This window comes from Suncus etruscus, chromosome 1, assembly GCF_024139225.1.
Source record: "Suncus etruscus isolate mSunEtr1 chromosome 1, mSunEtr1.pri.cur, whole genome shotgun sequence".
Taxonomy (NCBI): domain Eukaryota; kingdom Metazoa; phylum Chordata; class Mammalia; order Eulipotyphla; family Soricidae; genus Suncus; species Suncus etruscus.
In genome coordinates, this window is record NC_064848.1 from 25,978,012 (window position 1) to 26,005,129 (window position 27,118).

At 35.2% G+C, this 27,118-nt stretch overlaps 1 protein-coding gene across 1 annotated transcript in view; it reads right to left on the minus strand.

The window, feature by feature from the left end:
- Positions 1 to 27,118, minus strand: part of ACADL (acyl-CoA dehydrogenase long chain) — a 53,074-nt gene that overhangs the window by 1,273 nt on the left and 24,683 nt on the right. Inside the window, exons 6-10 of the mRNA XM_049784156.1 lie at positions 24,416 to 24,580; positions 23,413 to 23,514; positions 22,419 to 22,532; positions 10,538 to 10,665; positions 6,886 to 6,972 (exon numbers count right to left, since the gene is read on the minus strand). Of these exons, the coding sequence (XP_049640113.1) occupies positions 6,886 to 6,972; positions 10,538 to 10,665; positions 22,419 to 22,532; positions 23,413 to 23,514; positions 24,416 to 24,580 (596 nt within the window). The remainder of the gene's footprint in view (positions 1 to 6,885; positions 6,973 to 10,537; positions 10,666 to 22,418; positions 22,533 to 23,412; positions 23,515 to 24,415; positions 24,581 to 27,118) is intronic.

The following is a 27,118-nucleotide window of genomic DNA, read 5'->3' on the forward strand; positions in this document are numbered from 1 at the left end:
TGAGATGTAAGAAAGTATAAACAATACTGTTTGCTCTTTAATGGTCACATAAACAGGTAATTGGAAACTTTAAAGAGAAATAAGGTATGTAGGCATGTATGTAGGCAGTATACATACTGCCTTTTTTTTTACATAACCACATTTTCATTAGCACAAATATTTAGTTACTGAGCTTGGGACATAAAGTACTCTTTTTTTTTAAACATTAAGTATTGTATTAAAATTTTAATGAAAAAAAAAAAAAAGAATGTTCCAGATCTCTAGAAACATGACTACTTCTGGGCTTATTCTTCATATTCATCACAGCACTTTGCAAGCAGTAAGCATTTTTGCTAATGCATTTACTGATTCAACTTGTTGTTTACAAAGAAATTTTATAGTTTCAGTAGCATTTTTGATGACACTTGAAATCTAAAGACACTGGTCATTGATGTTTTAAGATATACTTTTTTTTTTCTTTTGAACCAGTTTTGTTTGCACAAGACTGTTTTGTACTGTTTTTTTAAATCACCTTCATATTAAAGAAGTTTCCCAGGAGTAGGTCATAACAGAGATCAGTAAGCCTTTTATAGGTTACTAATTAAATACAGTCGTCAACTAAAATTAACAGAGAAAAGCAGCAAAAGAAATGTTTAACCACACAATGATGAAGCTCTCTGTTTCAGAATACTGTTTCTCACATAGCAGAGAAGTTTTGAAACAACAAAGTTTAAATCTCATCTTCCACTGTCCCCTGACCCACAACTCTAATGATCAAAAGCAAGACTATAATAAAAGCATATGTTTTAGACCATTCAAAAAATAAAAAATAGACAAACAAAAGAAAAAATAAAGTAATGAAAAAATGAAAAACAACCTTTTATTAATGTAACAATGCAAAGCAACACACATATATACCCATAGAATAACTTAAACTGAGGATGAGACATAACTAGAAATGTTTTCTTTTCTATCAGCCTTTATATACTAGATATACATGTTGTATGGTGTATCTAATTCACTTAAAATATTATCTACTACTTTTTTAATTTTTTAGGAAGGAAGAAAAGTTCCTTCTCTGTGTCTTTGGTGGAAATAGTTCAATTTAAAAGTTCATATAATTTTTGAACTAACAAATTGGCCAAGAAAGGGATTATTGTTCCTGAAAATATGCTTCTCAAATTGAAACCAGTGCTTTCAAATAGCCATCAAATCACTATTGGTTGACTACTGATGTGGAAGAATTGCCTCAGAGAAAAGAGAACAAGACAATCAGACTATAATCTTGGACTAAGGATATGTTTACTCCCTTCACCTAATGTCTTTCTTAAAACCCTAAAAAACACTGACCCACACTACATGCTGACATTCTCAACAACAATTATAAGAACATAGTAGAAAAATATAAATATTTGTTGTTATTTTATTCTTAATATCATTACAAATATTATGGATAAGATGGATAAATACCATGAAGATAAGAGGGAAATTCACAGGAAAGAGCCCATCAGTTGTTTAATTTGTGCTGACATAATTTAGTGTTTAATTCTGACTTAATGACTACACAAAAATGCTTTTAATAGGGCTTATTTGAGGCAGTTCAGGAAGGACATATCAAAATTCAAGCCCAAAGACTGACTAAAAATAAGACAATAAATAAAAAATAATAAAATTTTTTGACTGTTTCATCTCTGTATTCCCAAGTAAGAGAAAAAGCCCCAGTTTTTTCTGAACTTTTATAAAAGATTATAAACAAGGGCCAGAGTGATAGCATGGCAGATAGGGTGTTTGTCTTGCATGTGACCAACTGTGGTTTGATCCTCAGCATCTTAAAGGGTCCCCCAAGTCCACAAGGAGTACAGAGCCAGAAGTGACCCCTCAGTGCTGCCAAGTGTGGCACCAAAACAAACAAACAAAAAAGATTATAAACATAAATCCTAATTAGGGCTTTGTAATCTTCTCAAGGGAGGCAATTAAATAGTAAATTATGCTGGAGTTTGTGTTATCAATGTAATTAAATAAAACTCTTATTTTTCTCATTAAGAAGTTTCTCAAAATTAAATGCAACTATAATATAATTCAGTAACTGTATTTATATTTATTCAAGAAGAACTGAAATCCAAGAAAGATCAGGATTTTTTTTTTTTTGGTTTTTCAGCCACACACGGTGATGCTCAGGTGTTACTCCTGGTTATGCACTCAGAAATCGCGCCTGGCTTAGGAGACCATATGGGATGCCAGGGGGTTGAACCGCAGTACATCCTAGGCTAGCATGGGCAAGGCAAATGCTTTACTGCTCCGCGCCACTGCTCCAGTCCTGAGATCAGAATTTTTGTGTCCAGTGCATCATTACTCACATAAATCATCAGTACAAAACAAATGAAATGTCTATTGGCAGATCAAGGAAAAAAGAAATGGTGGCATGTATATATAATGGAATATTGTGTAGTCTTAAACAGGAGAAAATTCTGCAATATGACAACCTAGATGACTCTTAAAACCTTCTGCAAACTTTTAGTCATGCAAAGATAAATATTGTTTGACTTTATCTGTAAGAAATACTACCTATAATAGTTAAATTCATAAATTCATTGCAAGGGATAGTGAGAGGGAGAAACAATAGTTGCGCTAATCACTAGTACTAAAATTTCATTTATGTGGGGAGGAGGGAGATGAGGGACATTGGTTATGAGGATTTTTCACTGGTGAAGGGGTTGTTCTTTTTATGACTGAAACCCAACTACAATCATGTTTGTAATCATGGGCTTAAATAAGATATTATTTAAAATTTTTTCATTTATGCAAAATTGACTTAAAGATCATTGTATATGCTGATACTAAAGTATGGTACTCTTAACATTTATGATTAGGATCTGGAAAGATGCTCAGTGGTCTGAGTGGATGCTTTGCTTGCAAGGCTCCCAGATCCAATCCTAGACACCATACAATCCCTTAATTTATGGTGAAGATGGAGTTGTGTGTGCATGTGTGCGTACGTGTGTGTGTGTCTATGTGTATGTGTGTGTGTGTGTGTGTGTGTGTGTGTGTGTGTGTGTGTGTGTGTAGAATTTCAATTCTAGAATCCTCTATTTCCAACACTGCAACAGAAAGGCTTACAAGAAATATATGGTATAAAAAGGGGTTCTACTCACTGGCAGGTCCTATCTTAGTGTCTCTTGACTTTGCTGATGGCACAGCTGATCAACACCAGACTGGATTTTATTCTCTACAGTAACAAATCCTAGGGGGAAATCCCTGAATGCTATCCGGCTCTAACAAATAACTGAGCTTGCAAAAGGATAAGGCAATTTGCAGGAGTTCTAATTCCTGTCAGACAAAATAAACCCAGCCTTTCCAAGTCAACATCTGATTGCTAGTTAGCAGCTATACCTCTACAGACAAAAAAGCATTCTGTGGGCCTCCCCAAATGCACCAGTTAGGTCAGGGTCTGCTCAGTTTGCTGTGCTCCCTTGCTATCCCAGTGTCCACTAGACTGCTTCCTGCCAGTCATGGATATATGCTCTGATGTCAGTTGGGAATAAAAAGCCTTAAGTCACTTCTGACACCCCCATTCTCCCACACACATAATCAGCACAGGTTTTTCAATCAGGTCAATATGACCAAGGTTGATGAACACTGGTGCCTTGAGCTCCTGGTAGCTGGGTAGACTTGCTTGCACTTAACTCACAGGTACCCCAAGAGACTTCCTAACTCCAATTCCTGGTCTCTGCCCAGGCCCGTTCAAACTCAGTGACACAGCAGGAGTTAGGCACTTGAAATAATATGAATGAATCCCAGGCATGCTTAATCTTGGTGATATAGCGGGTGCCAGAAAATCATGATTGCAAACTCCCAGTTCCTGCCCAGGCCTGCTCAAACTTGAAACCATATCCAGGGTGAGGCATCTGTAACTAAACTCCCCAGTTGCCACTCAGGACCATTTGAACACATGTCCCCCAAGCCCTACATAGGCTCTTATGGAGCACCCGGCATAATGGGGAGATGTAAGAACCCAACAAAATAAATGAATCAAGAATCAGCTTGCAAAGAATTCCTACTATAGAGTGACACAAGCTACTTGAAGAAGACTTAAAAACTATTATAACAATGCTCACTGAAATTAACAAAAGAAAAGGAAATCCAAACAGAAATTATAAAGTTAAAGAATATTTGAAAAAAATAATATTTGGACTGCAAAAAAAATAACCCAATAAATTAAACCACACACACACACACACACACACACACACACACACACACACACACACACACACACACACACACACACACACACACACACCATTACACCATTTCTTCTGGCTTAACAGGAGAATGGAAGCAGCCAAAAACAAAGTAAGTGAACTTGTAGGTAATGTAGTAGAAACCAACCAAAACACCAGCAAAAAGAAGAAAAAAATAAAAACAATGATAATGGTACAGTATCAATAGATATATCTTCATATTACAAGTGCTTCATAAAAAGAGAAATTTGTAAAATTTTTATTTGAAGAAATTAATACAATCTGAAAAAGCATCAAGTTCAGGAAGGAATTTGACACCAAGATTCTGGACACTTAGAGTTCTATCCCAAACAAAATAAAGCCAAGTAAGGGCTTAATTGATAGCACAGCAGGTAGGGCATGTGCCTTACACCTGGCCAACCTGGATTCAATACCTGGCATCTCATATGGTCCCCAGAGACTGCAGGAGCAATTTCTGAGTGCAGAGCCAGGAGTAACCCCTAAGTTCTGGGTTGATTCCAAAACAAAAATAAAATAAAGTAGATGCAACAAAGACACATTATAATTAAATTGGTAATTATCAAAAAATAAAGATAAAATCCTAAAAGCAGCAAGAGGAAAGCAGAGGTGGCATAAAAGGGCTCCCTAAGCTGATTTCTTTTCAAAAACTCTACAAATCATAAGAAAGTGGTACAAGGCCAGAGAAATAGAACAAGGTATTAAGACTTTTTGGGGGGCACTGCATATGGTCCTCTATGTATCAAAACGAGTGATCCTGAACACACAGCGAGGAGCACTGATGGTGTGCTCCCAAAACAAAAACACAGAAGGAAGCGGTATGTTGAATACCAAGTGATAAAAGGTAAAGATTCCCAAGAATATTCTACCCTCAGTCAGATATGAGGCTGGAATGCAGATCTTTTTGGAGAAACAGCAGTTAAAGAAATTCACCACAACTAAACTGACCCATCCATTAATATTTAAGTGATTTCTTTATAAAAGATGATGTACTACTTAAAAGTAGTACAATACCTTAAATAGCTAAGAACTGGAAAAAAATGAGGATTCTAAATTTATTTTCAAATTTATTGATTATTTTATTGCTATCTCTGTTCTGTAAAGTTTAGTAAATTTTAAATGTCTGATTTTGTATTTTTTCTGTTTTAAATTTACAGGTAGCTTTAATTATTTTTAGTATTTTATTTTTAATTTATATATATATTTTTTAACATTTGGCTCTTTCAGAATTTATTACAATTCTCTGTTGAAAAATTATTTTAGGACTTAAATTCTATTTCGATTGTAGTAATTTGTAGTTTAAGGAACAGATTCATTTCATTCAACTTTTTACTTATTTATGTATTTACCTTTGAGTTTGGAGTCACACCCAGAGGTACTCAGTAGCAATTCCTGGCATTGTGCTCAGAGGTCACTCTCTCTTGGCAATGATCAGGGGATCACATGTAGTATCAGAACTGAACCAGGGTCAATACCAAGCAAAGTAAGCACCTAATACCTGTACTGTCTCTATGGCCTTATCCAAATTTTTAAATTTATGTACACAGTACTTCGTATAATTCTTTTAAAAGTTGGTGTAGTCTATCATGACATTTAATTTAATCTCTGAAGCATTAAATTAGCTAGTTTCTTTTCTTTTTTGGTCTTTTAAGCCTTGTTAGAAATTTAGAAGTTTATCAGTTTTATTGAGCTTTCATAAATAGTTTCTTTGTGTGTGTGTGTGTGTGTGTGTGTGTGTGTGTGTTTTTTGGGGGGCATACCCAATGATGCTCAGGGGTTACTCCTGGCTATGTGCTCAGAAATTGCTCCTGGCTCGGGTGACCATGTGGGATGCCGGGGGATTGAACAGAGGTCCTAGGTCAGCCACGGGCAAGGCAAACTCCCTACTGCTGTGCCACCGCTCCGGTCTCAGAAATATTTTAGTTTCTTATTTCCTTTATTTCATTTACTTTCTCTTTTTTGTTTTAAATTTCATTGACTTCTGCTCTTATATTTCTTTTATCATATTGATGCTTATTATACTTTTCCTTTTCTAGATAACTGAAGTAAAAACAAATTACCTTGTGAATTTTCATTTTATTTATTCTTTTAATTTGGTTTTGGTGGCAACCTGTGGTGTTTGGTAATACTCCTGGCTCCATGCTCAGGGATTCCTTTCCAGAGTACATAAATGTTGGGAATCCAATCCAGGCCTTCCACAACAATTAAGCACTTAGATCATTGAGCTAGCTCTCTGGCCCTCAAATGTACCTTTAAAATACATACATACATGTTTGTATGTATAAATATAATATATACTATATATCTATATATAAATATATATGTTTATATATATAAACATCGAATGTCATAATTTTCTCTCTTAAAAACATCGTTTGTGATATTTCCAAATATTTTCTAATTGTTTGTGGGAAATTTTTCCTCTTGAGTTTATGGAATAGGAATATTATTTATTAACTATTTAGAGTATTTTGTGGCATTTTGTTATTAATTACAGTATAATTCTTCTTGAACACTATAGTTCTAAAATGCAAAGATCTTCCACCTCTTCATCTCTTTCTACACAACATTCAAGATACAAAAAGTAAATTTTATCTTTTCTTCACATTATCTCAGGATGCAACAAAGAGAACATGACCATACTTACTTTGTAATTGGGTATTCCCACATGTATCCCCAACCTCCATGGAGCTGTACACAGTCATAAGCTACACTGTTTTGCAAATCTGATGCCCTAGATGAACCAAAAATAAAAGTCAGAAAATCAACACTTAAAATACATTTTGACTTAATTCTTCACAATCAGGAAGCAAAATTACTTGTGATTTTTCACTGTACATATTTATCAATTAACAGTATTTTAAACTATCATAATTAACCAGGTTATTGGCATATTCATCAACCAGAAAAGAGGAATGTAAATTACACATGAAATAAATCTTGAGTGTATTTTTACATAACAAATAATCTCACTATAAATTTTATTTCTGGTTATTGTTTATTAAGACTGGAAACTATTTAATTAAATAAGTATATTTGGCATGTATTTCAGTGAAATATCTAGTAGTGTGTAGTAATTTTATTTCTTTGTTTCAGTAAGAAATACTAGTAACCTACGCATTTAGTGTTTCTAAAAAAACACTAAAGTCAATAGCTATCCAAAAAGCTTTCCAAAAATATCTTGACTTTTTCTAGAACTTTATTTTTCACTAGACAAATAAATTTCTATAAATGTAAATGCAAACATTTTTTCCCTCAAAATGATTCTTAAGTCCATGTGAATTTTCAATATGACAATATTATTATTTTGGAAGCATTACATAAAGCATGATGTATGCATTTTTCTCATTCTACTGACTTAACTGAGCCTAAGTTAATGAATAATGACAGGAATTTTTTTCTAGGTTATTTTGGCCTAATATGATGTGAGAATACTTGTTTTTAAAATAGAGAAAACCTGGAGCCTGAGCGGTAGGATGTTTGCCTCGCAAACGCTAACCTAGGACGGAACATGGTTCTATCTGCCAGTGTCCCATATGGTTCCCCAAGCCAGGAGCAATTTCTGAGTGTATAGCCAGGAGTAACCCCTGAGCATCACTAGGTGTGGCCCAAAAAAGCAAAATAAAATAAAATAAAATAAAATAAAATAAAATAAAATAAAATAAAATAAAATAGAAAAAACCAACCCTATCTTCCAGAATCTGATTTAAACTTTTGAATTTGGAAATACAAAGGAGAATTTTAAGATTTTTATTCAATTAACTAATCTTTATACCACTGCAAATTACTTATAATTCAAGGAAAAGTCTTTCTAAACGTAATCAGACATTTCTCTCTTCACTTAAAACATGTACAACATTTGGGGCCGGAGAGATAGCACAGCGGTGTTTGCCTTACAAGCAGAAGATCCAGGACCTAAAGTGGGTGTTTGGTTCGAATCCTGGTGTCCCATATGGCCCCGGGCTTGCCAGGAGCTATTTCTGAGCAGATAACCAGGAGTAAACCCTGAGCACCGCCGGGTGTGGCCCAAAAACCAAAAAAAAAAAAAAAAAAAAAAAATCCTCTTTTATATTCAATAGGGAATTTGGTGATAGAGTCCCTCAGTTTAATGCTTATGTTTGAACCAATACATGGGTATTGTTGGACGAGTTCTTAAGCCTCCATATACTCTGATAACGCCAGGTAGCTTTATTTCTTGTTTGCATAGGCACACTAAAATGGGAAAATACTATACATACAAATACATTTTAATCTAATAGAGATGAGAGTACACAAATCTTGTAGTGTAATGGGACCTTACATCCTGAACATTGACATAAAGACCTGGCACAACCTCAGAAGAATGGGCATTCTTCATTCACCCCTGATCTAGGGAAGACATCTACAAAACATGCAAGGTTGTCTATAACATCACCTGGAGGCAATCCTCTACCAGGAAAACCCTACCGCTGCTCTGACATCAACCTACTCAAACGAGACTTCCCTTAACTCTGAGAAGACTTAACAACAATGTCCTGCTTACTGGACAGGGCTTGCTGTATTGCCCCTTAATTGTGAGGTGAAACTAGAGGATACTCCACACCAGCCTGACTTCAATGTAAGATGTGCAGATTCCAGGATCTTTAATACAGAAACCTGATGCCAACAACAGGACTGCATGAAAAATAAAACTGTATTGGCACTACAGACAATGACTTGGATTGAATAAACTAGTTTGCCTGGAGCCTAGATTTGGTCTTATGCCAGGAAACTTCAGGGCATAGGGTCTCCTTGTATTTAGACCAAGGCTTTTTCTTTCCATGTCCCCCATATTTTGGTGGGCCTATGCAAACAATATTTGCCACTCTAACACCGTTTTTACTGTGCTCTTTTGACTAACCCTTAAAAAAAAACCTCTTAAACTTTTGATGTTAACTTAAACTAATATGCATGTGCATGAAAATATTAAAAAATACTATGCCTTCAATGTTTAAGGAGTCACATAATCTCATGGATTTAGGTTGCTTTGTGTACTGCTAAGAATGTTATAATGTACTAGGTTGCTTTGTGTACTGCTAAGAATGTTATAATGTACTACAATCTGGGGACTTGTGGACAAAGTAATTGTACATGGGTTCTGCCTTATTTTTCTTAATGTTCTTTGACTGTAAGTTTAATATTTAGGCGTCAGCAAGGGGATTTCTTCTGAGAACTGTTTTATGGGCGATTGTCCTTTCACTGTAACTTTACCTTGTCCTCTTTGCATCATTGTTCTCATAATTAAAAATAAAACATTAATTAAAAAATTTGTCTTATGGAGAGCAAGCTATTGAGTTAAGAAAAGTATGACAATTTTGTTTGTTAAACATTGGAAAAAAGATGAATTTAATAAATAAAGAAAAAGTTAAAAAAACATGTACAACATTTGACTGGACAATCAATTCTTCAGGATTTTTATAAAATTTGAAAATCACTTTATTTTATTTTATTTTATTTTGAAAATCACTTTTAAGTACAAAAATCCTGTCCAATGCACTCATTTAATAGACATTAAAAATTTTTCCTAGAGACATATTTTATTATAGCTGTTGTTAAAAAGAATTAGGAAGTTATCAAAGGAATCCTAAAATCTATTATTATTTTCAGTCTCATGATATTGTTATCTAGAAATAATATAACTCGAATAAACCAATCCATATTCCTACTACCATTATAATTAATTTTTTGTTTTGTTTTGTTTTTTTTGGGTCACACCCGGCAGTGCTCAGGGGTTACTACTGGCTCTATGTTCAGAAATCGCTCCTGGTAGGCTCGGGGGACCATATGGGATGCCTGGAACCGAACCACTGTCCTTCAAAATGCCTTACCTCCATGCTATCTCTCCAGCCCTCATTCTAATTAATTTTGAATGACAAATTAAAAGTTAAATGCCAACTTAAGTAATTTTTAGTACATTTTAAATAGGCTTAATAGGACCATTCAGCATTTTTTTTTCAAAAGCTCGTTCTTACTATTAGTTTTCATTTTTTTTTTTGTTTGTTTGTTTTTGGGTCACACCCGGAAGTGCTCAGGAGTTACTCCTGGCTCCATGCTCAGAAATCGCTCTTGGCAAGCACGGGGGACCATATGGGGTGCCGGGATTTGAACCGATGACCTTCTGCATGAAAGGCAAACACCTTACCTCCATGCTATCTCTCCAGCCCCTATTAGTTTTCATTTTCACAACTTTCTTCCTTTAAAAATCTCAAAGATTGAGTTTAGGGCTGGCAAATTTCCAAAACAGTCCGGGAAAACACATTTTAATTACTGAGCATACATACCAGTATTTTGCCATGGAAGCAGTGGCAGAGTCCAGTCGTTTATTCTCATGAAGCTGAAGACAGCTGTCCACAAAAGCTCTAGTTACACAAATATGTGTTTTTAATTCTGCTAGTTTATGCTGCACCGTCTTGAGTGTCAAGAAAATAAAAGAAAAAAATATTTTTTGAATCATCTAGCATATAAACATTAAAGATCAAAGATCTTTAGAGCTAAACACAGTGTGATTACTTTTTAATTTCTTTTCAAAACTAAAAAACAAACTTAATAAAATTTTAAATCCTCTACATTTCATTTGTACAAAGAAGATAGAAAAATTAAGAAACATAAATACATCTCAGTTTTAGATTCTAAAATTCCAGACATTTAGGGAAACTTCCTGGAAAAATAAAACCAGCTCACCAAGATGATGAGCACCATCTTGTGGTACAGTACTAGAGATACAGTGCTTGAAAGAAGATTGCTTGGGAATCTATAGCAATGGATTTTTCACAATTAAGGTCATTTTCTTAGTGTAAAATAATGAAATATAGATATGGAGACAAATATAGAAGATATAAAAATATTTACAAATATTTATGGCACATTTCTTAAATTGCAAAATATTTCACCTAAACTTGAAAAGGGAAATTGAAGAAGTTAGAGCACTAACTTCTAAAAATCCAGTTACTAGAGACAGTAAAGGATAATGCACTTGTTTTGCATTCTGTGGTCCTACGTTTGATCTCTAACACCATGTATGTTCCCCTAAACAATACCCAGAATGACTTCTGAGCACAAAGCCATGAGCTCTGAAAGGTGTGGTTCAAAACAAACAAGTAACCAAATGAAAAGGAACTTCCCTCAACTTCTACATTTTTCCATTCTCCATCTTATTTCTCTTAATAAGTTATCTAGCACATCCTCTATTAGTTAAATTAAATCTATTAAATTAATAAAATTAAACCAAATTAAAATTTAGTTTTCTTTTATTTAAACATTTTATTGCTTGGAATTCTATAATTTATAATATTGTTAATAATGGTTTCTCAATTCCAACACCATATCATCACCAATGTACCCATCTTTCACCCTCAATTACCTGAATGCTTTTCCTTTTCAACTTCCAGCAACTCAATTATACATATCAATGTTCTTATTATGTTGCCTTTGGCCTTTAGCTGTGTATTTTTAAGTTCAATGATAGACTTAATGATACAGAGATCATTTTGTGTCTGTCTCCTTCTGACTGATTTCACCAGCATGATGACCCCTTGTTTTATCCATGTTGCTGCAAATTTCATGATTTTGTTATTTTTTGAGTTGAATAATATTCCATATAAATGTATATGTATATGTATATATAAAACAACTTCTTTTTTTTTTTTTTTTTTTTTTTGGTTTTTGGGCCACATCCGGCAGTGCTCAGGGGTTACTCCTGCCTGTCTGCTCAGAAATAGCTCCTGGCAGGCACGGGGGACCATATGGGACACCGGGATTCGAACCAACCACCTTTGGTCCTGGATCGGCTGCTTGCAAGGCAAACGCCGCTGTGCTATCTCTCCGGGCCCATAAAACAACTTCTTGATCCATTCATCTTCATTGAGGTTTTTGGGTATTTTTTATATTAAGTATTGTATTAAGTGAGACAATGAGTATAGGTGTGCACACATTCTTTCAATCTAATAGTTTTTTTTTTTTTTTTGTGTGTGTGTGTGTGTTTTGGAGAATATATGTCAAGAAGTAGTATTGTTAGGTCATATGGCTGTTCTAGCCCCAATTTTTGGGACAGATCTCCATATGTATTCCATATAAAACTGTCACAGTTAGCATGCCTATATATTTCCTCCTGGTTGTGGTAAAAGTAATAGTTATCTTGTCTAGATATCCTATCTAAAACATACTCATCTGCTCTCACTTCAATGAAAATTTATTTCATTTTTATACTTGGCTCATACACCTTGAACTAAAAGTTTCATATCTTCTTTCTTTGCTACAGACCCTTGACAATTCTGTATGGGACTGTCTGAATTAAAAATATTGTCTTCCAGACCATTATCGCTGATGAACACAGATGAAAAGATTCTCAACAAAATCCTGGCAAATAGGATTTAATGCCTCATTAAGAAAAGATCATCCACTACGATCAAGTAGGTTTCATCTCAGGAAAGCAAGGATGATTTAACATCCATAAATCTATCAACATAATACACAACATCAACAACAAGAAGAATAAAAATCACATGATCATATCAATAGACGCAGAGAAAGCATTTGATAAGGTCCAACACCCATTTTTTTTTTTTTTGATTTTTGGGCCACACCCGGTAACGCTCAGGGGTTACTCCTGGCTATGCGCTCAGAAGTTGCTCCTGGCTTGGGGGACCATATGGGACGCCGGGGGATCGAACTGTGGTCCGTCCAAGGCTAGCGCAGGCAAGGCAGGCACCTTACCTCTTGCGCCACCGCCCGGCCCCCCAACACCCATTCTTGATCAAAACTCTAAGCAAGATGGGAATGAAAGGAACCTTTCTCAATATAGTTAAGGCCATCTACCACCAGCCAGTGGCAAATATTGTCCTCAATGGAGAAAAACTAAAAGCCTTCCCTCAAAATTCTGGCACAAGACAAGGCTGTCCTCTCTCACCACGCCAATTCAACATAACATTGGAAGTACTTGCTATAGCGATTAGGCAAGAAAAAGATATCAAGAGAATCCAGATAGGAAAGGAAGAAGTCAAGCTCTTGCTATTTGTAGATGACATGATACTCTACTTAGAAAACCCTAAAGACCCTACCAAAAAGCTTCTAGAAACAATAGACTCATATAGCAAGGTAGCAGGCTACAAAATTAACACACAAAAATCAATGACCTTTCTATACACCAATAATAATAAGGAAGAAATGGACATTAAGAAAACAACCCCATTCACAATAGTGCCACACAAATTCAAATATATTGAATTAACATGACTAAAAATATGAAGGAACTATACAAAGAAAACTATAAAATTCTGCTCCAAGAAATAAGAGAGGACATGTGGAAATGGAAACACATACCCTGCTCATGGACTGGCAGGATTAACATCATCAAAATGGCAATACTCCCCAAGGCATTATACAGATTTAATGCAATCCCTCTTCTTCAAAGAAGTGGATCAGGCACTTTTGAAATTCATTTGGAACAATAAACACCCTAGAATAGTTAAAGCAATCATTGGGAAAAAGAATATGGGAGGAACTACTTTCCCCAACTTTAAACTTTACTACAAAGCAATAGTTATCAAAACAGCATGGTATTGGAATAAAGACAGGCCCTCAGATCAGTAGTATAAACTTGAATACTCAGAGAATGTTCCCCAGACATACAATCACCTAATTTTTGATAGGAGCAAGAAATCCTAAATGGAGCAAAGAAAGCCTCTTCAACAAGTGGTGTTAGCACAACTGGCTAGCCACTTGCAAAAAATTGAACTTAGAGCCCCAGTTAACATCATGTAAATCCAAATGGATGAAAGACCTCGATAGCAGATCCGAAGCCATAAGATATATAAAACAACACGTAGGCAAAACACTCCAGGACATTGAGACTATAGGCATCTTCAAGGAGAAAACTGCACTCTCTAAGCAAGTAAAAGCAGACATTAACAGATGGGAATATATTAAGCTGAGAAGCTTCTGCTCCTCAAAGGAAATAGTGCCCAGGATTCAAGAGCCACCCACTGAGTGAGAGAAACTATTCACCGAATACCCATCAGATAAGGGACTAATCTCCAAAATATACAAGGCACTGACAGAACTTTACAAGAAAAAAACATCTAATTCCATCAAAAAATGGGGAGAAGAAATGGACACTTTGACAAAGAAGAAATACAAATGGCCAAAAGACACATGAAAAAAATGCTCCACCTCACTAATCATCAGGGAGACGCAAATCAAAACAACTAAGAGGGGGCCGGGAAGGTGGCGCTAGAGGTAAGGTGTCTGCCTTGCAAGCGCTAGCCAAGGAACGGACCACGGTTCAATCCCCCGGCGTCCCATATGGTCCCCCCAAGCCAGGGGCAATTTCTGAGCACATAGCCAGGAGTAACCCCTGAGCGTCAAACGGGTGTGGCCCAAAAACCAAAAAAAAAAAAACCAAAACAAAAAAAAAAAAAAACAACTAAGAGGTACCACCTCACACCACAGAGATTGGCACACATCACAAAGAATGAGAACAAGCAGTGTGGCGGGGATGTGGAGAGAAAGGAACTCTTATCCACTGCTTGTGGGAATGCTGTCTAGTTCAACCTTTATGGAAAGTGATATGGCGATTCCTCCAAAAACTGAAAATAGAGCTCCCATATGACCCAGCTATACCACTCCTAGGAATATACCCTAGGAACACAAAAATACAATACAAAAATCCCTTCCTTATACCTATATTCATTGCAGCACTATTTACCATAGTAATACTCTGGAAACAACCAAGATGCCCTTCAACAGATGAATGGCTAAAGAAACTGTGATACATATACACAATGGAATATTATGCAGCTGTCAGAAGAGATGAAGTCATGAAATTTTCCTACACATGGATATACATGGAATCTATTATGCTGAGTAAAATAAGTCAGAGAGAAAGAGAAAAAAGCAGAATGGTCTCACTCATCTATGGGTTTTAAGAAAAATGAAAGACATTCTTGCAATAATAATATTCAGACACAAAAGAGAGGAGGGCTGGAAGTTACAGCTCACCTCATGAAGCTCACCACAAACAGGGATGAGTTTAGTTAAGAGAATAATTACAATGTGAACTATCCTAACAATGAGAATGTATGAGGGAAATAGAAAGCCTGTCTAGAGTACAGGCGGGAGTTGGGTGGGAAGGAGGGATTTTTGGGACATTGGTGATGGGAATGTTGCACTGGTGAAGGGTGGTGTTCTTTACATGACTGAAACCCAAACACAAACATGTATGTAATCAAGGTGTTTAAATAAAAAAAATATATATATATAAAATATTGTCTTCCAACATTAAAAGTCTCCAAAAACACACATGGCTCGTAGGCTCAAGGTCCACTGATGGTCAGCTGTCTATACCCTCCTTATTGAAAACCAGCTATGAATAGTTACAGTTATTTTGCTGAATAATTTTCACTATAACAAAATATATAGAATTGACATTCTGACAATTGAGAATTGACATTTCTCAAACAAGAAATTAAATGCACTCAAGCCATGTACTACCAGGTCTGAATCTGTAACTCTCTTTTTTATTTTGTTTTGTTTATCTTTTTATTTGGGCCACACTTGGCTATTCTCAAGGTTTACTCATGTCTCTGCACTCAGAGATCATCCTGAGAGGGTTCAGGGACCATATAGGATGCTAGCGATGCAAGTGCCTTGCATGTTGTACTATCTCTCTGGCAATTTTAATTGAGTGTTTGGAGGGAGTTTTTAAGAATTAGATTCACAGGAGACTGATCTTTTTATACTGCTTAAAGCAATTTTCAAACCACAAAATCCAGGCTTTCAGGATGATTGATTATCTTGGGGGATAGTTTTAGTACATTTTATTTCTAAAAAAAGAATAGAAAGACATTTAACAATTCTCAAGACAGGATCAGGCAAGAACAGGTTGTGCTAGTAAAGTGTAATCACTAAAGGGAACATCTGTCAAAGGGTATTTAAAATCTAAGATAGATAAGCATTCATAGACCTGTTAACAATAACAAAATAACTCCATAAAAAATGGCAAGGGGGAAACTAAATTGTACTTATAAATCAGTAGTATTAAAGCAGTATGGTATTGGAATAAATACAGACCTTCAGATCAATAGAATATAAATAAATATTCAGAGCTAAATAGAAATATTCAGAGCTGGACCCACATATTTATGATAAATTAATATTAATATTGAGCAAAAAATAGAAAGTGGAGCAAGGAAAGCCTCCCAACAACTGGTGTAGGGAAAAACGGTCAACTATATGCAAAAAAAAAAATGAACTCAGACCTCTGTTTAATGCTGTGCACAAAGGCCAAATCAAAATGGATGAAAAACCTTGATATTAGTCCTGAAACAATAAATTTCAATCGAGGAAAATATAGACAGAAAACTCCATGACATTGAAGCCAAAGGCATCTTCAAGGATGAAACACTACTGGTCAAACAAGTGGAAGCAAAGATAAGTAAATGGGACTACATTAAACTGAGAAGCTTCTGCACCTGAAAGGAAACAGTGGCTAGGATAGAAAGGCTACCCAGGGAATGAGAGAAACTATTCACCCAATATATATCTGATAAGAGTTTAATATCCAAATTATTCAAGGTACTGATAGAAATTAGCAAGAAAAAGCCATCCAACCTCATCCAGAAATAGGAAGAATAAGCCCATCCAGAAATGGAGAGAAGAAATGAACAGACATTTCCTAAAAGAATAAGTATAGATGACCAAAAGACACATGAAAAAAAATGCTCCACACCACTAATTATCAGGAAAATTCAAATCAAAACAACACTGAGTTGTTGAGATTTTTTTTGTTTTGTTTTGTTTTTTGGGCCACACCTGGTGTTGCTCAGGGGTTACTCCTGGCTGTCTGCTCAGAAATAGCTCCTGGCAGGCATGGGGGACCATATGGGACACCGGGACTCAAACCAACCACCTTTGGTCCTGGATTGGCTGCTTGCAAGGCAAACGCCGCTATGCTATCTCTCCGGGCCCGAGTTGTTGAGATTGACATATATTACAAAGAATAAAAATAAGCAGTGCTGGCATGGATGCAGGAAGAAAGGGACTCTCATTCACTGCTGGTGGGAATGTTAATCGGTCCAGTCTTTTTGTCAAAGAATATGATTATTCTTAAAAAACAAAAAAGTAGAAAGAGGGCTTCCATATCAAGTCATAGTTACTTTGCTGGATAAATTTCACTATAACAAAATGACCTGGTAATACCAATCCTAGGAATATACTCTAGGAATCCAAGAACACAATATAGAAAAATCCTCTTCATTCCTAAGTCTATCACAGCACTATTTACAATAGACAGAATCTGGAAACAACCCAAGTGCCCAAGAACAGATGAGTGGATAAAGAAACTATGGTACATCTATATAAAGGAATACTATGCAGCTGTTAAGAAAAATAAAGTCACGAAAGTCACTTATACTTGGATGAATATGGAGATTATTATGCTGAGTAAAATGAGTCAGAGAGAGAGAGGGATAGACATAGAATAATCTCACTCATTTGTAGGATATAAGGGGGAAAATGATAGTATGGTAAAAATAGAAATTAGAACCAGGAGGACAAGTCTATGGTAGGAAGCTTGCCACAAACAGTGGAGCAGTGCATTTAGCATAGAGAAGGGACGACTATGACAATGACAGTTAGAACTGATCACTCCTGAAAAAAAAAAACACCAGGGTGCTAAAAAGGGTATAGTGATATGCATGAAACATATCCCTTCATTGACAATAGTGCAAATTACCATGTCAAAATAGAAAAAGCAGGAAGAGAGTGAAATAAAATGTCTACTAAGAGACAAGCAGTGGGGAGGGAAGTTAGGAGACAGAGGGAAACTGGGAACATTGGTATTGGGAAAGGTGCATTGGTGAAGGGTGGTTTACTGAAACATGAAAAACTCATTAAAAATTTTATAACTCAAAGAAAGTTTTTATAACCACAGTGCTTAAGTTAAAAAAAAAAAGCAAGTGGGGGGATAAGAACAGAAAAAGACAGAATGGTTTTTCTCATATGTGGGATATAAAGAACCACAATTAGGAAATAACAACAGGCAAAAATTGAGAACAGGCCTTCAGAAAGAAGCTTACCATGGCAGGCGAAATCTTGGGACAACAGTGAATAGAAATGAACACTCAAGTGGAAGGTGTGGTTTTGGAATATTTTATGCATGAAACCCTACCAGTAATAGTATTATAAATGGAAGTGCCTGAAATAAAAAAAAATTTATAAAAACCCTCTGAATAATAGATTCTTTTTTGGTAGATCAATTTAAGATTGTACTAATGAAAAACCCAAATAACTGCCTTCCCTAAACTTTGGTTTTACTCTACCCCATTCCAGAATCAAACAATGTAACTACTGGCATCTAATAATGTAAAAATTAAGCACTAGCAAGAACACCTAAGCATAGAACAAAGAAATTAAAAAAATATAGTCAACCCTGGATAGATCCATGGAATATGAGGAGTAATTCCTGAGCTCAAATAGATCTTGCCCCAAAATTAAAAACAGAAATGGAAATACTCTTCTATATATTGAGTACAGATAAATACATCATTATATAGATGTGTACAACCTTATATACCTGCATTTGCCAAGAAAATTCCTGACACTGAATTATAAGACTTCTCATGGTTTACATTAATGACACCCTTTATGTCACTTAATTTTATAAGTTAAAAAAAATCTAAAGATCTCAAGGTGCTCTTGTTCCTGTTTCTTGACAGGATGGTCAATAATTTTATACAATATTTACAAAATGAGAGAATCAAGTCGTCTAAATATGTTCTTGCGTATGAGAGCTACTTCTTTAAAATTTGAATTTCTTTGAAATTCTTTCCAGAATGTCAGGTATATTTAATATTTTTCTGTTCATTCAGTGAGATTCAATTTAAAAAAGTTAATGCTGCTATGAGATCATAATTTACATTTAGAGGATAAAATATTAAATATTTAAATACTATGAGTGTGAAGTTGGATATCACTAAACATACTTGGTCTTTGCAGGCATAGATTCTGTTTTTAGAAATTATTCTCCAGTGGAGGACAGGTAATTATTATACTACACATTATTAGTAAGATGCTTTTTGTCAATGATCATAGAAGTATTTTCCCAACACTCATTGACAATTGCTAATAGAAAATAAATAAGCTCGTCTTCAAAAAAAAAAAAACCAAAAAAACCAGTTACTTAGTTAGTAAGTATACTTGAAGTTCCAAATGGAAAGTTTGTTAGAATCCTCAAATTATGGAATGAAAAGAGTCTTAAAATTTTATCTAATACAATATTTCATTTCGATAGCACCATTATGTATTATCTAATATGACTAAAATGTATTATAATTGCTACCTTGTTTAATAGTAAATTAATCTAGATGTTAGGAACAGAACATTTCTTACTTGGAGGCATTTAAGGAAGGAATGATCTATTTTTCTTTTTTATTTTTCCCCAAATAGTTTGAAGCTTGCATTAGAAAAGAACATTGTATTTTTCACTTCATTGTCCTTAAATAAAGGGTGTGTGTATATGTGTATGTTTATGTGTATTTTTTCTTTAAAATTTCAAAGTAGTAAAACTATTATGGGTTAAGAGTGTAGATTATTGAATTAGAATGTATAATCCTGACCAAGTTATTTAACCTCTCTATGTTTAATATCTTTATATGTACAGGGAGATAAATATTGTGTTTATAAAGATTTGTAAATATTTTTATTAGAATAGTGTCTGGCGGGGCCGGAGAGATAGCATGGAGGTAAGGTGTTTGCCTTTCATGCAGGAGGTCATCAGTTCGAATCCCGGCATCCCATATGGTCCCCCGTGCCTGCCAGGAGCAATTTTTGAGCGTGAAGTCAGGAATAACCCCTGAGCACTGCCGGGTGTGACCCAAAAACCACACACACACACACACAAAAAAAAAAGAATAGTGTCTGGCACATAGATATTATGCAGTGAATAAATATAATACTATTCAAAATATAAATTCTAATGTTTTATTGTCCATATGGAAATCACATGGTGACATTAATTATGAAGAGTATGGATTATAGAAAGAGAAATAGTAATTATACAGTTGTTACAATTTGATTGTAGCAGATTTCCATTAAAAATAATTTTTGTGTAATACATTCAAATGGTCAGCAAGACTACACATGTTCAATATTCACGTAATCCAAAACAAAATAAAATTATTTAGTAAAATTTTTCTGATTTATAATATAAAATGTAAAGGTCTTCTATTTCTATTTAATAACTAGAACCATAGTTCTACACAGCTTTAGGATAAAAGTATATACATAGAAATAATTCATCTTCTTTGAATGCATTCTCATACTGAACATGAAATGAATGTTTTTTTCTTTTTCTCGCATGAAATGAATATTTAAAGATAGGTACTAGGATTAAAAATGAAGATTAGAAATACATCTCAGAAATCTCAATATATGGTAGAAAACAAAATATTTATGTTACTAACATAGGGGGATGCTGCTGCCACCTAGTGAAATTTTAGTAATCTACCTATGAAGAAAATGAAAAAAGGTATTTGCTTGGAAAAGGATTCAACTATCTATCTTTTTATTTATTTGTTTGTTTGTTTGTTTTGGGGCCATACCCAGTGAAGCTCAGGGGTTACTGCTGGCTATGTGCTCAGAAATCGCTCCTAGCTTGGGGGACCATATGGGACGCCATATGGTCCTGGGTCAGTCATGTGCAAGGCAAACGTCCTACCACTGTGCTATCGCTCTGGCCCCTAAACTATTTATCTTTTTAAATTGTTAAGTACTGGGTCGGAGAGATAGCATGGAGGTAAGATATTTGCCTTTTATGCAGAAGGTCATTGGTTCAAATCCTGGCATCCCATATGGTCCCCTGAGCCTGCCAGGAGTGACTTCTGAGCATAGAGCCAGGAGTGTGACCACCCCCCAAAAAAACCAAAACAAAACAAAACAAAAGAATGTAAAATTGCTAAGTAGTAAACAAAGTAAAAACATTAGTGTATGAGTGTGTGGAGAGGTGTACATATAAAAATGTTAAATATCAATTCATGTTTAAATCTGAGTGGTATATAGACAATCTGGATCCTATTTAATTATCTTTATAATTTAATGTAATACAACTTCCAAAAAAACAGGAAACAATTTTTCAAGGGGATATAACCATCACTCCTTGAGGGCTCAGGGAACCACATGAGGATCTGGGGATTCAGTTTAGATTGGCACGGGCAAGATAATGCCCTAGCACTATAATTTTGACCCCAAAACATAGCTAAATTGAATAAATACTTACTTTTCCAGGCAATAATTTAAGTACTATTTGCATAGTATTACCTCCCCTAAATCTCACAGCAACTATAAAAGAAGCTACTGATATCATTCACTTCTCTAAAATAAGTCAATATATTGTATCTAATAAAGGTGCACATCATAGTACAGGACTAGGAGGCAAAGGGAATAATTAAGATCAGAAGGTTAAAAAAAGTGTAGACACACAGAGGCCTATATAAGAATTCTATGTTTTCACACCTGAGGACAATGACCTTTGTGCAAGTAGGCCCACAGAGTAGCAGTTAAAACCAAGAAGACAGAACATTGATTTTAAACCTTTCTCCTTTTGCAGATGATGGCTGAAGACTTCTGGTCTACAGAACTAAGACTCAAGAAGTTGTGCCAGAATTTAAACCATTTATTTATGAGCTCAGAATTTCTATGATTTCACCCCTATAAAGTTACTGAATGATTTCCTTTCTCCATCTTTCTTCATAAAGTCTTTTTGTTAAGTCATTATTCTCAAACATTTTACAGCATATTTTAAAATCTAGATTTTATTTCTGGAAAAAATATTTTACCAATTTAGTAGTGCAGTTAGTAAATTATGCCTTCATTTAAGAACTAGAGGGTCAAAGATTTTGTAATGTAAATTGAGTTTACATTGTATACTGATTTCTGAAAACTTAAAGTTTTTGGCAAAATTCATTCTAATCAAACATACTTGTATATTTAATATACTTATATAGTTTTAGTTAGTTCAGTATGTCACAACTGAAGAGAACGTTTGCAACCTTCCTCATGTTCCCTGAATGACATGTCACTCAAACATTCATTCAATGTTCAAACATTGAGTTTTAAGAACCACTTTTTCCATTATCTTCATCTACTACTAAGCCAGAAGGGAAAACTTACTTGTATATGTGCAACTGTTTTTCCAAAGGCTTTTCTTTGTTTAACATAATTCCTTGTTTCCTCAAACATGAATTCACACGCTGAAATTGCAATATCAGCGATCAATAACCTTTCCTGAAATCCAAACAGTAGATTGTCAGCATTATTCTTATTATAAAGTGCATTCATATGATTAACTTCTGAATATTTGTAAATTTCTTAAATAACCGACATCTTAAGGTTTTTCACTCTCACAGAGATGTGAAAGAACATGCGATAATATCTATAATCCCAAAATGAACCCCTTACTTTTACAAATATCTCTTTACAATATGTATATATACATTCTTGAACCTCATTTAATCTATAAAAATTACGAAGCTGTTCACATATTCTAATATATCTGTAAAAGTCAACATCTTATCATGTGTAGGTTAAACTGTTTCAGATATCTGTGGTGAAAAACTATCCCAATTAATTTTAACTCCATGTCACTGGTGAGTTTATATCCTGTTTTCATGGCAGAATTTCTAGCCTTAGCCTTCTAAGAGTAGTCTCCAGGCAGGTTCACTATGCCGGCAAGAGAAGCTCCACCATACTCCAGAAACCGAGATGTAAGACAATTATTCTATATGGCTAAAACTTTTCTTTCTGAACTTAGCACATCTCCCATTGTTCCACAGGTATTAGTAAAAACAAGAAACTATCAAATAATTTGTCTGATGTATGTATTATTAAAAAGAAATAGGAATTTTTACTTGTGATAAAAAGTTAAAATTCACTCCAAGAAGCAATCAGAAGACAAAAACAACTATTTTTACATTTCATTTATAAACTAAAGCTGGATATCTGAGTTTATTTCCTTATCTAGCCTGCAAGCTTATTTTTTCAGAACTTTAAAGTCATATTCAATTGACTGGTAATTTTATAAGTGCTGTATGCCTTGATTAATTTGTTCTATATTACTCATTCCAGCCCATTTGTTAGTTAAAAGAAGAAATCTCATATTTGTGACCTGTGGGAGTTCTTGCATGAGGTAATAGAAACCTTTATTCTCTTCTCCAAGTAGAGCACTAGCTGGCAACCGAACATCTTCAAAGAACAATTCTGCAGTATCCTAAAGATAATCAAGCAATTAAGTGGAGAATTATCTCATTCAAACTTCCAGTAATTTAGAGAAGGCTTATTAGTTTAATTTAAGTTTAATTGAGGCTTTCTTATGTATGTATATTATATATATATATATATATATATATATATATATATATATATCAGGTTTTCCTTTTAGGCAATAAAAATGTTATTAAATATTATCAAATAACAAACACTATTTGTATTTATCAATTAATTATTTTTGTTTTGTTTTATTGGGTCACACCCAGCAGCGCTCAGGGGTTATTCCTGGCTCAATGCTCAGAAATCACCCCTGGCAGGCATGGGGATGCCGGGATTTGAACCACTATCCTTCTGCATGAAAGGCAAATGCCTTCCTTACCTCCATGCTTTCTCTCTAGTCCCTTATCAATTAATTTTTGTCATGAAAATTTATTTTTCCATTTCTAAAGTAAATATTCAAAATACCCTGAGATTCACTTCCATTGCTGACTTTCAGAAAGAAGCATAGTTCCTGGGGCCAGAAGGATAGTAAAATAGGTAAGATGCTTGCTTTGATCATGGCTAATCCATGGTTTGATCTTTAGTACCCCTTATAATCCCTGAATCCAGCCAGGAATGATCCATGAGCAAAAAGCTATTACTAAGTCCTAAGCATAGCTGGCCATAGCACCAAAAACACACAAACAAAACACACACATACACACACACACACACACACACACACACACACACACACACACACACACAGAAATAGTTCTATCAAGAGCAGAATAAATCTCCCCCATAGAAGATTTAATGGTTTTATGGTGCTTACATAGTCCTAAGTAAACTCAAGTATTTCTAATAATTTACTGTTAATAATTTCAATTATTACCTGAAATGATGTATGTATTATGACTCACCTGGGCTTTTAGTCCCATTTTATGGAGCTTTCGACCCTTGATAAATCCTTTCATTCCATTTTCAACCAGAAAAAGGCTAATGCCATGGGCAGGAGAGCGAGCTTCCCGACTTGTCACTGCTACCACAATCACAAGATCACTTAGCCAACCATTGGTGATGAATACCTGAAACATGCCAAGTACTTTGTGAAGCCCCACAAATCACTCAAGTCCATATGCAGGTCATTGTTTGGGGAGAAGTATATTAAAGATAGCAAGACATCCACGGCTCTCTGAACTCTATCCAAGGGTTACTCCTGGCTGTCTGCTCAGAAATAGCTCCTGGCAGGCACGGGGGACCATATGGGACACCGAGATTCGAACAAACTACCTTTGGTCCTGGATCGGCTGCCTGCAAGGCAAACACCGCTGTTATCTCTCCAGGCCCCTGGAACTATTCTTAAATGATCTGAAATGACATTAGATCCAAGGCTGATCCCTTTCTTTAATATAAACTTTAGGAGAATTTTCTTTGTAGGATGACATTATGAATTTATTTTCTAATTGTGACAGCCAAGTTTTCTTTCTTTTTTTTTTTTTTTTTGTTTTTGTTTTTGAACCACACCTGGTGATGCTCAGGTGTTTCTCCTGGCTATGCACTAAGAAACTGCTCCTGGTTTGTGGGACTATATGGGATGCCAGATGATCGAACCAAGGTTCATCCTGGGTCAGCCACGTGCAAGGAAAATGCCCTACCACTGTGCCCCCACTCCAGCCCCAGTGACAGCCAAAAAACATTTTTTTTTGGTTTTTGGTCACACCTGGCAGTGCTCAGGGATTACTCCTGGCTCTATGCTCAGAATTCACTCCTTGCAAACTCGGGGGACCATATGGGATGCCAGGATTCGAACTACCGTCCTTCTGCATGCAATGCAAATGCCTTACCTCCATGCTATCTCTCCAGCCCAACAGCCACATTTTTAATTGGGCTATAATTATCTTTTCTAAAAGGCTTATTGATAAGTTACTGAAAGATTATAACGTAAGTTCATTGTTGACATTATATAGGGACATATATTTTATACATGTATATATATTTTAAAGTATATTATAACATTATATATTATGAAGAAAAAACGTACAAAATAAGAAATAAAATGGTCAAACAGAAAGAAATTGGCTTGGACCTCTTCAACCACTCCCCCCCAAATTTTTCTTTTCACAAAAAATTTCCACGATGATTCACAATTAATTCTTTTCTGCTCCTGGTCATAGGCAGTCATTGCTTTCCACTCCAACCCCCTCCATACTATAGTTATGGTTTTGAATTCTATATAAATGGGAACCATAAATTGTGTACTCTTTTCTGCTTGATTCTTGTGTTCATCTTTGAATTGTATTTTGCTTGTTTTACTTGTATATAAGCTTGCTATTGCAGACTTGTTCCACTGTATATTTGGCACAATTATTTATTTACTCACAGTTATTTTTATTTTTATTTTTATTTTAGAAAGTTGAGCTCATTATTTCAATAGTTTCAAAATTATTTCATACTTAAACAACTATAAGGGAAGGCAGAAGATTGTAGGAAGTCACCAGCAGGTGTTATGTGGGTGACCCTGTTGATGATAAATTTGGTGCACACTGGATTGGATCTCATTTTCAAGGTAATAAAATTACCTGAGAAAAATTCTTGGGGACAGCCCTCACCTACCACTAACAAATTAATCATCTAGGAGGGAACTGAGAAAAACTTAGATCTTGTATATTTAGAAAACAAACAGATCAAGCCTACCCTATTCAATCTCTAATTGCTAGGAATCAAGTCACATCTCTAGGGACAGAAAGAGCTCTGTGAAGATCGTAAATAGACGATTTCAAGCAAGTTCTCAAGATCTGCTGTGTTTTGTGATACCACCAGAGGGCATGATCCATCACCAGTTTCACAGCATGGCCTAAATCTGTGGGAACTGCCCCAGCCACACTATTGCTGGTCACTAAGGAGCTGCAACTGTAGCTGGCTCAGACTCTCTTGAACTTGGTGCACAGGTAACTAGAGTGACTTGCTATGTTGAATCTGAGTTGCCCCCTCTTCCCACTACCCATCTGAACTTGGTACAAAAAAAACCACTGAACATTTGTGACTTTGTACCCCTAACTGCCACTTGAACTGCTCAAATTTGGGGAACACCTGGGTGTGCCCTGGGATTTGAAACATTGAGACCTAGGTTACCTCTATGTCTATGAGAAATTGGTAGTGTTTTCTTTTTTTTTTTTTTTTTTTTTTTTGTGGTTTTTGGGTCACACCCGGCAGTGCTCAGACGTTATTCCTGGCTCCAGGCTCAGAAATTGCTCCTGGCAGGCACGGGGGACCATATGGGGCGCCGGGATTCAAACCGATGACCTCCTGCATGAAAGGCAAACGCCTTACCCTCCATGCTATCTCTCCGGCCGGTAGTGTTTTCTTAAGCGCAAGCTCAATAAATAAATACATAAATAAAATTTCCATAAGAAACACAATTTTACTCTTGTTTAAAAAAAAAAACAAACCTCTAATTTGAAAAGATATGTGCACTACTATGTTTATTACAGTGCTACTTCTAAACCTAAACTCTGGAAACAACTCAATATCCAAAGATAAATGAGTAAATAAAAATGTGATCTATAGACACATATCATAAACACTACTCTTATAAAAATAAAATTTGAATTTTTGCCACAATA